Source organism: Cnephaeus nilssonii, assembly GCF_951640355.1.
Source record: "Cnephaeus nilssonii genome assembly, chromosome: 9".
NCBI classification, from domain to species: Eukaryota; Metazoa; Chordata; class Mammalia; order Chiroptera; family Vespertilionidae; genus Cnephaeus; species Cnephaeus nilssonii.
The window spans coordinates 40,518,238-40,536,525 of NC_137080.1; the positions used below are offsets into that span (position 1 = coordinate 40,518,238).

The 18,288-nt window shown below is 47.0% G+C and overlaps 1 protein-coding gene across 1 annotated transcript in view; it reads left to right on the forward strand.

Annotated features, from left to right (window-relative positions):
• The window catches only part of PREP (prolyl endopeptidase), a 111,767-nt gene that overhangs the window by 67,081 nt on the left and 26,398 nt on the right, over positions 1-18,288 (forward strand). Inside the window, exon 10 of the mRNA XM_079781420.1 lies at positions 4,946-5,049. Coding sequence (XP_079637546.1) covers positions 4,946-5,049 — 104 coding nt within the window. The remainder of the gene's footprint in view (positions 1-4,945; positions 5,050-18,288) is intronic.

An 18,288-nucleotide genomic window follows, 5' to 3' on the forward strand; every position in this document is an offset into this window, starting at 1 on the left:
CTTACTTGGTCTAATACAAAGAAAAAAATGCTCATCAATTGGAGTTTTACTTTGCATGTAAATTTCATGTAGTTAATTTTACCCAAAGTCAACATAGCAATCCTTTTTACTTTTTAAAAAGTCACTTTGCTTTGTTTTGGTTTTGTTTGCTTCTCCCCTGGGCTGTTTTTGCTATCGCCGAAGCCATACACGTACTCCGACTTGTCCCAGGAACCTGGTTCAGTTGGCAGTTTGCGTTGGACCGAGCAGGCCCTATACAAGATCAGTCTGGCTGAGGAAGTTTGTGCACATTTCCTTGTTCGTTTTTCACGTTCCTCCTTAGCCCTTTTGGTCCTACCCAGTTTGGTTGCAGTAGTTTTATCCTTGGCAAATACAGCAGATAGGGGAGAGCTGGGCAGGGACTGGCTTGGCTCTGGGGTTTGGCCAGATGACCGTGATGCCTCATTTTTTTTAATTTTTTTTTTTGCACCTCGGAGTCACAGAGCAAGCCATTCATAGGAACCTTATCTCCTGGCAGGTTGCTGTCAGGGTTATTAAAATCCAAAGAGTGATGTTCTGTAAGTAGGTCTGATGGCATACCTGGAACACCTAGTAAGCTTTACTTTCCCACGTGCCTTTCGGAAGATCTAGGGGGCCAGGAAAGGTGCCCACAAAGATGTGGAAACCAGGGCCAGGAGTCAGGAACGGACCGGTGGCCTGCACCCCGCCCGTCTCCCCCGGGTACTGAGGTACAGTGGCAGCCCGTGGACAGGAACCAGGAACAGCCAGTTTCCTCCAGATAGCCATTCTCAACCCACTGTGCAGGGCCCATAGTTCATGCGCTCAGGTTACACGGGTTCTAGAGGTATTACATTGGACAATCGCATAGCTTGGACAATTTAAATGGACCAAGGGCGGAGAAGAACAGAGTAGAGGGTGACTCACCTACACTTAGTAAAAGCCAGAGTCACCAGAGGCCTGTAAACCTCCTTCCGTGACCGCACGTGGCCATTTATTTCAGGAACAAGCTCATCGTTACCTGGGGGAGAAAGGACTCATTGTCCCAGTGTAGAATAGTGGGTTCTGTGCCAAGGAAGGAAATGTTATCCGTGCCCGTGGCTGTAAAGGTTGGAAAGAGAAGCGTGTCCTTAGTTCTGCAGTGCCAGGCAGCTTCCGAACAAGCTTTCATTTGCTGCTGTAATGCTTTGTTCCTCTCCTCTCTTTGTTCTTCTTCGTTTTGCCTCCAGCTTTGTTTTTTTCTCTCCTTAACCTTTTGCACTCAGGATGCCAAGCACGGTTAGCATTAGAATAAAGGAATCGAGAAAAAAGCAAGCGAGTGCAAAGGGTTAATGCAATTTGATATCTAAAACCAAAGAACAGAACTTCCAGACTCAGGCCTTTTGGTCCAGGTGTAAAAATGGTCATGTAATTAATTGTCAGCAAGTGTATATATCCATCCACACACATCCATATCACCTTCAAGGCTGCCTCGCCCTGGCCTCTGAAGGTTCGCTCTCCACTACAGCTGACTAAATTAGGAGCAAAGCCCCAGGGCCCAAAGCCGCTGCAGCTGCAGCTGCTGTGGACATGTGAGCCACCTGGCAGGGGCACACCACAGCTGACTGTGGTCCCCACGGAGGTGCACAGTGCACATGTGCCTTATGCCCTAGCCATGTAGGACTTCTGTATCCTGAGTCACACCTGGGAGAAAACAGGCAGCCTGGGCAGTGTGATGCACGAGGCTCTTATTCCCTGTGGCTCAAACCACGTAGCTGTCGAGCCAGTTAATTCTGTACTCGTGGGACCTCGGAGGGTTGTCTAAGGTTAGCTCCAGACAGACTTGCACATTGTAAAAATCCTATACAGCAGCCCCAGGTGCATTGCTCTGGGAACCAGAAATTAAAGAACCTTCTCAAACTGTTTGGGAAAGGCGAAAGTAGATATATTTTTAAGAGTTTTAGAGCAGATTTAGGTTCACAGCAAAATTAAGGGCAAGGTACAGAGATTTATAATATAACCCCTGCCCCTGCACATGCATAATCTCTCCCACTATCAACACCCCCCCCCCAAGTGTATTACATTTGTTATACAGCTGGTAAACCTACACTGACACATCATAATCACCCCACGTCTATAATTTACCTTAGGATTCACTCTTAGTGTACATTCTATGGGTTTGGATAAGTGTATAATGACATGTCTCCTCATTATGGTATCCTACAAAATGCTTTCACTACCCTAAAAATCCTCTGTGCTCTGCTTTTTCACCCCACCCCATGTCCCAACCCTTGGCAACCACTCTTTATTTTATTGTCCCCATAGTTGTGCCTTTTCCAGAATGTCATATAGATGGAATCACACAGTATGTAGCATTACCATATTGGCTTCTTTCACTTAGTAATATGCATTTAAGGATACTCCGTGTCTTTATTACTTTTTAGCACTGAATAATATTCCATTGTCTGGATGTAGCATCATCCATTGACACATTCACCTACTGAAGGACCTCTTGGTTGCTTTCTAAGTTTTTTGGCAATCGTGAATAAAGCTGCTATAAGCATCCATGAGCTGGTTTTTGTGCGGACATAAATACGTTTTCAACTCTGTTAAGAAAATACCAAGGAGCACAAAATTTTTTAAGAGACTTGTTTTAGTTTTTATTTATTTTTTTCTTTTAAAAACCTTAAAACCCAACCTTAATCAGACAAAACAGTCTCTATGTGGGTCATCTTTTGCAAAGTTCTTTTGCCTTTTCTTTACATATCCAGTCTTTCCTCCTGATTCTTCTTTCACAGTTTCTCATAGAGTTACCCCTTTTCCTAACTCCCATTTCTTTTACCTCCTTACATTTATTTCGAATTATAGCAGGAATATCCCAGCTGACCATCCCTACCTCTTCCCTATTGCTAGAATAATCTTATTAAAGCACTTGTTTTCATCCTTGACCCATCTCCTCAAGTCCAAACACCTTAAGGGACTCCCATAATCCAAATCTCTTTCACCCTTACATTTTGGAATTGATTTCCTAGAGATCACCCATCCAGTCCTTTCTGGTTCATGATTCTAGGATTTCTCCAAACCCACCTTCACTTGTACTTGGACGCCAAACATCGTTACATTATAAGGATTTACATTACAGTGTGAATGTGCAAATATGTAAATAGAAAGTATTGGTCAACTAACTGTATTAAGTAGTGGTACCTTCAGGGTTAACACAGCCTCTTCCTAGAAGACGAAGAATAGAGATGAGGCAGTAGCCAGCCACTGTGGTATGCTTACTTCATTCAGCTGTTAGAGGGTTCGATGTCTGAATTTATTTTTTCTGGATAAACAGGCGTTTAGAGTGTATTTTCTATTCATTGTCTTTCACTAGGGAATTTACATTCTAGTCCTTTGGTGACCTAAGCTCACTGACCCAGTAACTGTCAGCGCTGGGAATCCTGGCTCCCGGGTCCCTGTCAGTCACTGTACTAGAGGTAATGGTGATGCCAGGGCAAGTCAAGTGCTCAGATGTACGTGCTTGGTCTGCCATCTTATTTGTAGTTGTTTGGTGGTTTGGTGTGCTTTTTTTCTTTAAAGATTCAGACGTTTTTTGTATTTTGTGAAAGAGGAGAGCAGGTACTGAACAAGAAGCTTTTCAAAAATTCACATATATCTGAAGATGGCCATTGCCCTCAAGATGACATTCATCTAGGAAAATTCAGCGTGCAGTTGGGAAGTATTTAAGTTGAACTTTATACCGAAGAAAGCCAGTACTTGAATCATATTACATATCTCCCCACTGTTGATGTTAATCATACACCCTATGATCGTGCCTTAACATACTGTGTCTGTAAGCGTGATGATTGGGATAACATTCATCCGGATTAGCAGTCGTGCTGTTAAGGAATCTAAATGTACTACTCTTTGCCAGTGGGGGGCAGAGTATGTTTCTCAACTGTTAGTGAGGAACATACACGGAGGAGTTGAGAAGAAAGCAAGCCACGGTTTTCCCTCCAGATCAATCATTTACAATGTGTCCTGTGGGAGTACCGTTTGGTTTCTGGTTTTCCAGCAAGCATGGGGATCACTAAGTAGATTTTTCATATATTTGACAGTATGTGTTTAAAGTATTTCGTGGGAGGGCTGTTTCCACACCAGCCATTCTGGTGACTAATTCTATTTCATAAACCACAGCAGTGTTGTTGTTCTCAAATGGCAGGACTTGTCCTATTTATTGTTCCTCCGACTTAGTTGTTAAATGTCAGCATTAAATTCAGGAAATAGAATTTTAATTAGTGGTTAAATAAGCTGGGAATCTTGGTGCATATTTTTCAGTTTGCGTTAAGCACAATTACTGGGATAATCAAAATTTAAAAGCAATTTGAGAATGGCTCCCCAATCATCGCTGGTCCTTGATTGCTGTCCACCTGTGTGTCTGTGAATGAGTGGGTGTCTGGTAGGTAGCAAGAGCCCCAGATTGCCATCAAGAGACCCCTGACTGGCTCTTGACTTTGGGCCACTCCCGTGGTCAGCAAACTGCGGCTCGCAAGTCACATGCGGCTCTTTGGCCCCTTGAGTGTGGCTCTTCCACAAAATACCACGGCCTGGGCGAGTCTATTTTGAAGAAGTGGCGTTAGAAGAAGTTTAAGTTTAAAAAATTTGGCTCTCAAAACAAATTTTAATCGTTGTACAGTTGATATTTGGCTCTGTTGACTAATGAGTTTGCCGACCACTGGGCCACTCATTTGCGTTTTCCGTCGTAATCGGCTCTCGGACATAACGGCCCTGGGTGAAGTTCCCCATGTTATTTTGCCAGTGCTCCTAAGTGACGTGGCGTGGAGCAGACCTGTTAGTTTCCAGTTAGCTCTTCCCTCTTCTCATACTCTCTGATGCTCCTCTTGGCATCTGATTATGCTTTGGGATCCTTGTCCCCCTTGTGTCTGGTGTGTTCCTGGACTAAACGTAGACTTCCGCTTCCTTCTAGGCATCATTTATCACTGTGATCTTACCAAAGAGGAGCTGGAGCCAAGAGTCTTCCGAGAGGTGACTGTGAAAGGAATCGATGCTTCCGATTACCAGACCGTCCAGGTATGGAGGAGGGTTGGCTCTTGAGAATGTGAGTTAGAAAATCTGACTTCTAAGCTGGGCCATTCCCATCCCAGCTCGTCAGGAGCTGTGGAGGTAGAGGATCCACAGTAATACGGATGACAGATCCTTTCAGAGTTCCCGGGTCTGGGCACTGAGCCAAGATGGTTCCTGTCCTCCCAGATCTTACAAGTTCTCCCTTAGCTGCAACTCTTGACAAGAAGCCAGAGTCCCTTGTCTGGGGGATCTCACTTCAGTAGCTGTCAAAGCAACACAGTTTGTCTATGTTAGTCTGTTTGCTTGCAGTGGGTTGCGTTCTAGCTCAAGTCTTATGGTGTCATAAATAGCAACATAGATTTGCACTATGTAAAGTATTTACTCAAATGCTATAAGTCTTTTCAGTCTGAATTTCATATGTGTTTCTGCCTGGCACAGAGTGGGCACGCCATAAAATATTAGAATGCCCTAGCTGCTTGGCTCAGTGGATAAAGTGTCAGCCTCCAGACTGAAGGGCCCAGGTTCAGTTCCAGTCAAGGGCACGTATCTCAGTTGCAGGCTCCATCCCCACACGGCCCTCTTCAAGCCTGTGCGGGAGGCAGCCAGTTGATGTGTCTCTCTCACATTGATGTTTCTCTCTCCGTCTCTCCTCCTCCCTTTCACTCTCTCTTAAAAAAAAAAAAAAAAAGAAAAGAAAAATATTCTCAGGTGAGGATTAACATAAAATATTAGAATGGATGAATTAACTAATTCATCGTCATGGCACCACAAACTCTATCTCTGGTCACCATCTTTTTAGGCTAAGAATCTCTCTCTTTATCTATTCATCTCCCCAAGGTCCTGCGTCTCCCAGAAACTGAATCACTTAGCGGTCGATGACGCAGAATATCTCCGCTCCTTCGCAGTGAGAGGTGACCTCTCGGGCACCAGGGGTTTATCAGGCTCTCCCACCTGGAGGGCTGGACCCCACTGACCACAGATTAGGAATTTAGGATTGAAGGGAGGTTAGAACAAAGAGCACTGATGCTCCTGAGAATGTTTCTGTGAAACGAGGGCATTATTTGAGCTCGGTGCATTACTCTTCACTGTCTAGAAATAGTCTAGATGATGGGCTAGATCTCGATCATAAAAGAAATAAAGCTTTGTTTACAAAAACCAGTGGTGGGCCGGATCTGGCCCAGCTGTGCGCGTGCCAACCCCTGAGCTGTATCTGGAGCTGGCAGACTGGCCTCCAGTTACTGGAGAACGCCCATGCCCATTTGTTTACCTAGTCTCTATGGCTGCTTTCCCGCTTTACCTGGGTAGGTGCAACAGAGACTGTACGGCCCACAAAGCCTAAAACACTTAACCATTAGCCCTCAAAGAAAAAGTGTGCTGCTCCCTGGTCTATATAAATAGGATTCATAAAATCAGAATGTTCTCAGGAGATGTATAAGGGGCCTTGGTCATGAAGCCACGTCAGGCCTAAGCTCTGCACCTCCTGGTTGGGTGACATTGGGTGAGTCACTTAACCTTTCCACCACCATTTTTCAGCTACAAAATACAGATAGTATCTACTTTGCAGGATTCCTGTAGGATTATATGAGAAGATGTATAAGTGTCGGCATATAGAATAAAATGAATTTTTTTTCAGTCAGTATTGGCAATAAATATAACAGACTTTCAGTCTTCCATGTCTATTTTGGCTTGTTTCTTCTTTCATTGTTAAGGTGAGCCATTGCCTGGAGAGAGACCCTGTAGGGACCAGTAGCTCCTGTCTGATACTTTCACGTTCGTTAATTCAGCCTCGTCCTATGTTAGGCTGTCGTTCTTTGCTGTTTTTCCTTTTCTCCACGTGTAGAACATGTGTACCTACCAACTGTAACATTTGGCCGTCTCAGGGCCTACTTTAGTCCTCGCCCAGGTGACCCCAGGGCATGGATGTGTGTGCACACGCCTCATTGCCTCGGAGATCAGCAGTGTCAGGGATGCCCAGGAACAGTGGCATCTGCCGCCCTAGAATTGGGCAGAGTTGCCTACAAGAGACCCCCGTCTCCTCCTCATATCTGCTACCCAGCCCCTCAGGTCTAGATTAAAAAACAAACAAAATTCTCCTCTCCATCTTCCCACACCAAACTGCCCACCTGTGCAGTTACCTTTGGAGTTCGGGGAGGGGAGGGGACTAGGAATGGTGACAGCTGTCAGGGAGGCAGCTTCTTACCAGGACGAATCCCTTCTCAGCAAGGGTGGTTGGAATCGTCCCTCCTGTCAAGTAGTTGTTTTTTCCTGTCCTGATAACACGCGTGTTCTTCACAGGTGCTGCACAAAGAGACCCGTCACCACCTAATGTGTATTGTTTCCAATTACAAAGGAAAAGATAAAACTTTGCAGCTGAGCAAGCGCTTGTGTGGATAGAAATCTCTCCGCCACAGGCATAGGTAGCCGCCCTGCAATCTCCAGAGGAAACTGGAGGGGAAGGGGCTTGGAGTTGCCCGCGTCATAGGAAAACTCCCTGAATTCCTTTGTGCCTGACGCTTCACTTCACAGTGAGAACTTCCCTGGCTACACAGATACTTACGACCTTTTATTTGTACTGCTGCAGCCGGGGAGAAAGTTCATGGTCACTATTTAGAGAGATGGTGCCTGGCAGAACACGTTGGTTTACAGTCCTAATGCGCTGCTCCTCAGAGCTGTGCCCGTGGGCAGAGTGGAGCCGCTGTGTGTAATACCCACAGGAGATTTTATACCTATCGATTGTACACATCACACATACTGCGCCGAGTCGTTAAAATAAAACCCGTTCGTGTGTAAAGGTGCCTTTGAGGTGCACAGCACCATAGGCTTGTTCCACTGAGCATCCGCGTCGCCGTGGTTGACATCCGAGTGTGCAGCAGAGCTCGGACGTCAGACGTGAGTGTGACGGGTGTCCTCACATTTTGCTTAGGCTCTCGGTGGTGTTGGCCGACAGTGACCGACCGCTGTAAAAGCCGCCCTCCAGAGGGACCGGTGTATGGATGGGCAGCATCCTGACGGCGTGTGAAAGGAACCACAGCGTTCTGAAAAATAGATACTCTGTTTTTGTTTTCAGTCACGTTAGGGTGATGCCGCTCTCGATCCCACACGACCCTGGTGCTTATATTTATTCCGCTTGTAATTTAAAAAGACTCTCCCCGGGCTGTTCATTCCCTTTTAGTCTGTGAGGCACCGTGGCCGTGTTGAAGCACACACTGCTGCACCGATGACCCCGCCTGGCTGGGCGGTGCAGTTAGTGGTGGTGATGACCCTGCGCGTCTGCCTAGCGGTGTAGCTGGTAGCAGACCGTGCCCAAGAGAGAAAGGGGTGGGGGGGGGCGAAGAAACAGGCAGCTACAGCAGCCACAGAGGTGCGTTTCATGTGACCTCCATGCAGGCAGGGCCCAGAGCACCTTGAGGGGGGCCGGGGTGGGGCGGGGGTGAAGGATATGGTATCGTATTTTGCTGACAGCACAGCAAAGCTGCTCTGCATAGCCTTTATCCATTCCTGACTGCAGCTGTGGGTAGAAAATTGATCTGTATCAGAAGGAGAATTTTTAAATCAGATCTTGCAAAACAGTTCATTTTACTTCCAGTCTGGGATACATTAGGAATGTAATTTTAGATAGGTTTATCAAACCTACAATCAACTAGTCTTTTTCCTTTTATTGTGAATGACATGGCCACATCATTTCGATTACAACCTCTGTGCCCATGTCCTTAAAAAGAAGTAAAGTAGCCCTAACTGGTTTGGCTCAGTGGATAGAACTTCGGCCTTCAGACTGAAAGGTCCCGGGTTTGATTCCGGTCAAGGGCACATACCTCTGTTGCAGGCTCAATCCCTGGCGCTGGTCAGGACTCATGTGGGAGGCACCAATCAATGTGTCTTCTCTCACATCGATGTTTCTCTGTCTCTACCTCTTCCTTTCACTCTCTCTCAAAATCAATGGAAAAATACCTCTGGTGAGGATTAACAACAACACAGAAAAGAAGTAGAAGTGCTGAACATTAGAAATGACACTTAATAAATAGGTTTGGTAATAAGAGATTTACCAGAAAAATCTGTCTACATCTATCATTAGTTATGTGTTTCCTTTTAAACAAAGGTGAAGTAATAGGGAAATGTTAGCTAAATTTAGTCTTCCGCAGATATTTATGACACAACATCCAATGCCAGGTGGTGCTGTGGAATATAGAGAGATTTCAGGCACAGGCAATTAATATTAATTTATATACATTAATTTTGGAAATGTATAGTCAGACTGAAAAGTAGAGACGTAGAGGTCTGAAAGGTGAAACACCCCAAGTATGTTACCACAGTGATGGAGGGGGAGATGCAGGCTTCGGTCCGAGCTGCAAAGTAGGGACCCTCCTGGCCGGGGTCGAGGAGGGAGCCTTCACTGCAGAGGTGGGATCTGGTCATGGCCCTGGGGTGCTTTCAAAGCTCCTCGCTCCCCACTGATACTCATGAAGGACTTTCCCACCACCCTTCATCAGATACTGCCTCTGCCCTCTCGTAGCAGCGCGATTTCCCAGAAAATTCGAGAAAGAAAGGACGCATGCCCTCAGTGTCCGGTGCAGAGGTTGCTCCTGTGGACGGAGTGGGGTTTGTGCTGCGGTTGATGTGGCACGACGGAGGAGGGTAGTGGGGCAACGGTGCACTTTTTTGGTTTCTCAGTGTCTCCTCTTTGTTCAGCCAGCTGAGAAATTGGCTGTTCTCCTCCCAAAATGAAACAAATTTTGTAGATGTGAGAAAGAACAGTGAACTGAATATACTATGAAGAAACTCCATTAACAGTTTCCACATTTTAGAAAAGACAATTTTTCAGAAGGAAGAGCCAATTTTATGGGGCAAGAACAAACGTAAATCAATATAGTACAAAAATAGTAAGAATTATAAATACATAACATACATTTTTATCCTGATTTCTGTTCTCTTAGGCTTTGTAGGAATTTTACTTTTTTAAAAACATATCTTGATTGAATTCAGAAAAGAAGGGAGAGAGAGATAGAAACATCAATGATGCAAGAGAATCATTGATCTACTACCTCCTGCACATCCTCTACTGGGAGTTAAGCCCGCAACCCAGGCCTGTGCCCTGATAGGAATCGAACCATGACCTCCTGGTTCATAGGTCAGTGCTCAACCACTGAGCGACACCGCTGGGCAGGAATTTTACTTTTGATGTTTACCTACAGTAATACCCTTCAAGAACACCAAGAACATCCCAAAGGCGGTTTGCTGTGTGGCTGAACAGAAATGTTAAAATCAGATGATTCTTTGAGTTTACCAAGATGCCTTGGGGTAAAGGAATTTTTTCCCTTTAGTTTAATCTAGATGTGTCTAGTGGTGATAACTAGTTTGGTTGCTAGCCTGCAGGCTTTCCCATTCGGAGAACATGTTCTCAGGACATTAATTCGTGTTTTGATACTAACTTCTGCGCTGAGCACACGGCACATACAGTTTTTGAATATTCGCTCATCGACAGCCTTGGTGAGCTGAGAGTTGAAGCCGTGACAGTGTTTTCTGTAACACCGAGTTCTCAGAAATCTTCAGGACATGTCCGTGAAGAGTGCGTGGGGAAACATCTCCAGAACTTAGTGAGGGTCGCCATGCTTGCAGTCAGAAAACTGCTTTGCATTTAGTCAGTGGTTCTTGACAGTTTGTTGCCTAAGTAGTTGCGTTATTTCTTACATTGTGCTTCCCTGTGACGTAGGTACCATTGCATAAAGAGATCCCACACCCCCCCCCCCCTTCTTTAGGATTCTCTTTGTCATGCAGGCATCCTCCATAGAGGGCTCATGTGTGTGTCTTTCCCCTGCAGGTGGCAGCTGTTACGATAGTGTGACTGTGAGTGATAAGAGAGTCTCTGCTTTCTCGCTGACTGATAATAGAGAAAGGAGCTGTGGGGCCCACATCTGTAGTTGCTGCGGCCTCTGTATCACTGCACATAAATCCTTCTCTGAGGTTAAAAAGCACATTACTTTGCCTCAACCTAAGCATATGTAACCCACTTTCAGTAAAAATCAGAAGGTGGCCTGGAGCTTTGAGCCCCCAAACCCCAAGATAGGCCTGGGGAGGTTTCTTGCGCCTTCTGTGGGCCTTCCCTGTGGCAGGTGGACCGGCACTCAAGGTGAACCCAGGCCTGTGCTGACCTTCCTCTGATGTCCTTGAACTTTGCTCTGAGGAACGGGCCCTGTTTACACGATGAATGGGGACTGCAGCGAGGTGGGGCCGGGCCTGGTGACTTAGAGCAGGGGATTCGCCATAGAAAGAAGCCCCATCGCCGGCTCTCCAGGGGGTGTGCGGCGACTCCGCAGCTCAGGACTTTGCTCAGCTTGCTTCGCCAGGATGTTAGATGGGAATAGGCGTTGATTTAATTTGAATATTTAGATTGACTTATGGAAGGCAGTCTAGGTTTATTGCTCTTTAAATATTGTATTAGAGGCATCACTGTCAGAGGTCAGGCAGGCTCCATGTCAACTCAGTTCCATAGGTGACACCTCTGCTCATAGGAGTATGTCTACACAGGGATTTTAATATGTAGACATCTGTAGATGATACCGAGTGTAGAGGCTTAAATTTTGTTTACATTGGTCTGAGAATTGCATGAAAGTTACAGGTTGGGGAGCTTTGCTGATGTTGAGGTGGGTAGATTTCAGGGTACTCACACCTACAACCAGCTCCTTGCTAGAAAACTTATGTTTTGGGGGAAATGTTATAATTCATTACCTTATTTTTCACAAAGTCACTTCCTGCTTATTAGAACTGAATCAGTAGCATAGTATCATCTATGAATAGTATGTGTGCTGATGGTACTTATCTTTTGCTATTTAATAATAATTATTTGTTTTTAAAACCGAGTCTGAAATCTCCAGGTGTGTTACTCAGATTACATTCAGCTGTGAGCAGCGGGAAAAAGTGAGACCAGCCGTGGCTTTAAAGGAGACAGACGTTTGTGTCCCTCGCACATAAAAGAAGCAGAGAGTGAGTCAGTCAGTCAGGGGCCGACTTGATGGCCAAGGTGTGAGGAATCAGAGCTGCTCTCTTGTGGCTTCGTCACCAAGGCTTCTGCTCCCAGCATTACCGCATGGCCTGGAAGGCTGCTGGGGTTCCAGCCATGGTCCAGCCACCGCCCGGACAGCAGGCAGGCAGCAGTGGGGGAAAGAGGGGAGGGGACAGGGGCGGTGCATGCCAGCTGTTTAATAAGGATGTTCGTGAGAGGGGACATGTATTTTGTCTGATTTCATTTTTTTATTTTTAGCAAAAACACGTGGCCACAGCTAGTGCAAAGAGTAGGTTTAGAGATGTGTGCCAGAAAAAAAAGAACCCAGATAAAAATTGGGGCCTTTTATCATGGGAAAGGAGGGAATGGATGTTGGGGGACAACTAACAATCTGCCACACAAGGCAGAACAGGCCTTCAGGTAAAACTTTTTGTGTGGACCCCGAGTCCAAGAGACTCAAACGCCACCTGGTGGCCAGGTACCTCAATTTCAGGATCCAGGCTGGAAAGACAGACTCTAAAAAAGTTGAATTTTCAAATATTATCATTGTGACCAGCAGAAATCACATGCTCCTGAGAGAGAAACACCTTTTGAAAAGGCTCTCCTCCCACGAAGACAAACATTTAGTGTTGCTTCTAGAACACGAGTGTGCATCGTTCCTGAACTCTTGTCTTGGTGTTAGCAGAAGTGTGATACAAGAGCGAATGGGGTTGTTCTGAGCATTAAAAGCAAGACAAACTCCGAGGGGTTATCTCTGGCAGGATGAGGAGGCTAGGTAAGCCAGGGTTCGAATGGCTGTTTAGGTGTTTTATTCGGACTGGAGAATTCTTGCCTGGGATAACCCACTCCGAGCCACCCTCCTGTACTTACCTGCAAGGGCGCCATGCGTCAGCCTTCCGGGAGGTGGGCAGGTCCCTAATTTCAAAGCAGCTCTCTTGTTTTTTTCTCATTGTATATTTTTTTTCCAATACGGTTTGGGGCTCTGGACAAAGTTATACGCCTTCCAATTGCATATACATTAGGGTTCAACTAGCAGAGCTCTCTCGTTTTATAAAGAGGAGATTAAAACTCATTCGATGTGTTTTAACAAAGGTCACACCGTTAGTAATTGACAGAGCCAAGACAAAAAGATAGAACTCCAGAGCTGTGCAAATCCTGCACATTTGTTATCAGGATAAGTTATTTGTGCTCTCTATCTAGCTCAGTTGTTTTTTGGTCTGGGAGTGTGTGTTTGTGGTTTGTTTGTTTTTTTCACCTCTAAAATAAATCCTTAAGATTCCTTATCTCTAAAGAATGTTTCTCTATCATGTATCTAGTGATTACTTTGTAAGCTCTTAGGGGACCTGTTAAACAATAAGAATACCCTCTGTATGAAAGGGGAGACAATCGGGCCCATAGATTCATTTTTAACGATTTATAAATATTGTTTTAGTGTTCACTTCTAGTCTCCTTATTGCATGTTAATGGAGATTCTCATTACCTTTTCCATTTATAACATCTATATATTATACACATACATTTGTATACATAACATTTATAGTTTAATACGAGGGGCTTTATTTAAGTCTTAAGTATTGGTCACACTTGAAATTCCACTTCAAGTATGCTCAGAAGTGAAATAAAACTTAAGTATGTATGGTTTTGTTTTTTTCATTTCATTTCTGCTGGACCTCAAGGTCTTTCTTACTGGGGTGGGCACTGATGCCCCTACTGGCACCAGGTGACTTCTAACTCAAATTCAGGAGACTATTCACAGGTTTATTTTGGAAGCGCTGGCCCAAGACCTTTGCTCCTTGTGCTGTGAACTTGCAAAGCAGCGGCTGTGGCCAAAGCAGGCGCCCCTCTTACCTGCTGTCTCCTCGAGGCGCGCATCCATTCCGGCGTCTGTCTGCTTCTTTGCCTTCTTCGTAGGTGAAGTTAGAGAACAAGTAGCACCAGGAGGGTGTCTAGAAATGGGAATGTGGTCATTGTTTAGGTTTTCTGTGCACCAAGAAAGCGCAGCAGGAGAGAGTTGGGGTAACCTTCTCCTGCTTTTCTTTGATGGTATCAGACCTAAACCCCAGGGGTACATCTTCTCAAGGTTGCCCACTAGACAAGTGTTCTTCGGCTTCCTGCTCTATCTTTTAGGGCAAAAGGTAAGAAGAGACAGAGACCATAGGAGCTTTGTGTGTGTGTGTGGGGGGGGGGGGGTCACCATCTGCTACCCAGTTTCTTCTTTCCTCTCCCCTTTGCCCACCTGTCCTTTTGTCTTACCCCTCAGGACACAGCCCTCTCCTTCCCAGCCTTGGGGAGTAGGGCCCTCCCTGGAGGGCTGGGATCCTCCACAACTCCTCCCCTCCACAGCACAGGGCTGGCCCCAGGCCTCCAACCCTCCCCTCCACAGCACAGGGCTGGCCCCAGGCCTCCTCTCCTCCACAAAGGACTGGCCCCAGGCCTCCTCCCCTCCACAGCACAGGGCTGGCCCCAGGCCTCCTCCCTCCACAGCACAGGGCTGGCCCCAGGCCTCCTCCCCTCCACAGCACAGGGCTGGCCCCAGGCCTCCTCCTCCCCTCCACAGCACAGGGCTGGCCTCAGGCCTCCTCCCCTCCACAGCACAGGGCTGGCCCCAGGCCTCCTCCCTCCACAGCACAGGACTGGCCCCAGGCCTCCTCCCTCCACAGCACAGGACTGGCCCCAGGCCTCCTCCCTCCACAGCACAGGGCTGGCCCCAGGCCTCCTCCCTCCACAGCACAGGGCTGGCCCCAGGCCTCCTCCCCTCCACAGCACAGGACTGGCCCCAGGCCTCCTCCCTCCACAGCACAGGGCTGGCCCCAGGCCTCCTCCCTCCACAGCACAGGGCTGGCCCCAGGCCTCCTCCCTCCACAGCACAGGGCTGGCCCCAGGCCTCCTCTCCTCCACAGCACAGGGCTGGCCCCAGGCCTCCTCCCCTCCACAGCACAGGGCTGGCCCCAGGCCTCCTCCCCTCCACAGCACAGGGCTGGCCCCAGGCCTCCTCCCCTCCACAGCACAGAGCTGGCCCCAGGCCTCCTCCCCTCCACAGCACAGGGCTGGCCCCAGGCCTCCTCCCCCCCACAGCACAGGGCTGGGCCCAGGCCTGGGGCCACTGCAGGGTTGTGTGTGGTAGGGATGAAACTGGCTCTCTCTGCTGGAGTGCCTCTCCTGCGCTGCGTTTTCCTCGGTGGTAAAATGTGTGTGATCCAGCCAACCTTTCCTTGGGGTGAGGGTGAATTTCAGTCTCTTGTACTGAGAGTTGGTGCTGGTGTCTGTTTGAGGAATGATTTATGTTCTTCTTGATACATTAGCGGGCAGACTTCCTGGCTGGGGTCAGTATTAGCAGGCAGGGCAGCCAGTTCTGAGATCAGCAGTCAGAAGGGAGTGACTATTTGCTATTGTTTCATAGCATAAAGTGGCTTCTTACTAAATAGTATATCCCTTATGATCATGTTTGTCTGGAAGTGTGACCAGCTCGGAGTAATGCCCGTGTGCCCCACAGTCAGGCCCCTGCCCTTCTCCCCTTGTCCACTCAGCTGCAGGCAGACGGGCTTCCTTGCTTTGCAGGTGAGCACGCACTCCCCCACCCCAGCATGTTCACCCCGAGTCCTTCGCTTCCTTTTACAGCGCCAATCAGCACCCCTACCCTCTGCATGCTGCAAAGATAGCAGTCCTTCCCAGCCCCTCCTCCCACGCCCAGCATTAGTGGTTCCCCACAGCACATATCACCAGCTGGCATTATCTTTTCGTCTGCTTGTGTTCTTTAGAACGTGGTTTTGCCCACTGCTGTGTCCCCAGAGCACAGAGTAGATACATGTAAATACTTGTGAGAGAGGCGGTGATAGATGATGCATTCTGAAATTACCTACTGTGATTGCGGAAAACCTGTAAATAGGGGACATTTCCTTTCTGTAAAATGTCTGTGTTGGACCACCTGCCTCTCCTTTCCTATGATAACTGGTCCTGCCCATTCAAAACCAACAAATATTGTCAGAAAATGAACGTCACTTCCATTTGTGCTTCGGTGGAGTTTTTTGCATGATCGAATCTTTAAGAGTATTTTGGGTTATAGTCAGTGGCCAAAGCAGGAAATGATACTACTGCTCCTCCCTCTTAGAGCATCAGAGTAATTTTTTTTTAATATATATTTTCCTAGCACGTATTTATTGCATGGCTGCCTGCTTACAAATCTGTGAGAGCCTTTTGGACAAGTTGACCTGTTTAAAAAAAAAAAAAAGTAATTCTACTAACATGTAAATTCAATTAACCCAGTCCTTATGTTTCATAAAAGTTTATGATCATTACTTTGGATTTTTTTATTACTTTTTAAAGACCTTTAGTTTTTCTAATGTTTTTCAAAGCAGCTTATTTCACGCATTTAATGTTCCTTTCCTTTTTCATTGTTTGTGTTCCTTGTAATGTCCCCCATGCTGTTAGTCTCTGAGGTTCTGGGGTCCTTGTGCTCCATGGTGCTTAAGATAACGATCGTTATACTTACTAATCCTAATTCAGATAACATGGAACTTTCAAGTGAGAAGACTGCTTAAGTAAATGAATAGGTGTAATTATTTCACAAACACTTATTAAACTACTACCGTGTGTTCTGACAGTGCTGGGAATATAAGGAAGAGTGGCATTTACTAGGGGAAATGGGGATATAATCAAACATTTTTGGCAATTTGATGGTGGGGGCCTGGTGGGGCATATGAAAGTTGATCACAGGTTCGGTGGGACCCCAGAGGAGGAGGAGCGGCTAGGACTGCTCCTGGGAACGAGGCTGCCTGGAGAAGAGCTTTGGGCAGCCAGGAGGAGGGTGCTGGAGGAGGAGGAATCCTCAGCACCAGGACTGGAATCCAGCAGCAGGAAACAAGCCTGGAAAAGCCGCCGGTCCACACCCAGAGGGTCTGATGTGCACCCAGACGGGGTGAGAATTTATCCCCTCTATGATGGGGACCCCCTGAAAGGGCCTGTGCCAGATGCACTGGTATCTACCAGGAGCTCAGAGAATTAGGGTCAGGAGTCGGGGAGCATCCTGAGGCTGCCAGGGTGGGGGTGGATGAACCAATGGGCTTGGCTTGAAAACCCCAACGCTGTGTACAGTCTCAAGGAGGCACTAACAGTTAGTTGGGGGGTGGGGGGATGATTCATAGCCATCAAAAGAGAAAAAAACTCTATATGGTTTCATGATGCGATTTTTGCTACTGTTACCCTACTGCACAAATGTAAACCATTTCACACAGCCAAGTTGGGATTCTAAATCACAGAAGCATTTGTGCTCGGACCTTTGCAGCAGGATTTGCCTTCCATTTTCCCGCCTTCCTCTTCTCCGCCCCCTGGTGAGTGGCCTCCCGCTAGCTACTTGTGATGCTCCTCCGAGCCTCTGGCTCCATCTCCTCTAATTGGCCACCTCTTTGCACCTGCCTTCGCCGGCCAGCGTGAGTCCGCTCCTGGCCTCAGGGTTCCCAGTGGGGCAGTGACGGGCGAGGTGGTGCTCATGAGCCGGCTTCTTAGGATTACTGCCTAAGCGACTCAGGGTCTTTTATGATGGGGTTCTTTCTTGCCTCTTACTCACCCAAAGGCTTTATTTGAATGATTTGCATTTGTGTTGTCTGGGAGACTCTAGGTAGAAGTGGCTCGGAGTGTAATAGCAGTGTTAGATGTGTCCAACAGAAACTGGCATCCGTGTCTGTGTGCCCGAGAATTTTACTTCCAAATTCACCTTTTCAGTATTCCGATCATTCATCTTTCTGCAGCAAAACGGTGTGTCATTGCTTCTCACCCTGTCTTTCCGCATCTGTTTCCCCTGGATGTGCAAACGACAGGTGGTACCTGGCCGGTTGTGCCAGCTTCCCGGTTCCTGGGCTTCTGTTATTGCTGTCCTCAGTTGAGGACCAGCTCTGTGTTATGCAATTCACCCGTCCCCCCACCCTGCCTGAATGGCTTGATTGCACACTGCTCTCCCTTCTCCTCACTAGCATCCGGCTCCCTGAGTGCCCCCTTTTAAGGAGCATATTAACTCCCAGCCACAGATTTTTAAAGCTGTGCCCAGAGTTTGTCTTTTCAACATTTTGGTTATTGATTTTATTTTTTCAAATACAGTAAAATAAATAAGCGGTCTGCTAGTTTTGAGTTAATGAGGATTTGAAATAGATTTCAGGTGTTCCTGTCTGGCTTTATGATGCAGGTACTGTCTCGTGCAGTAAATTACCATAACTGATCAATTCAGGAGCCACAGAGCTCCCCTGCGTGTAAAATAG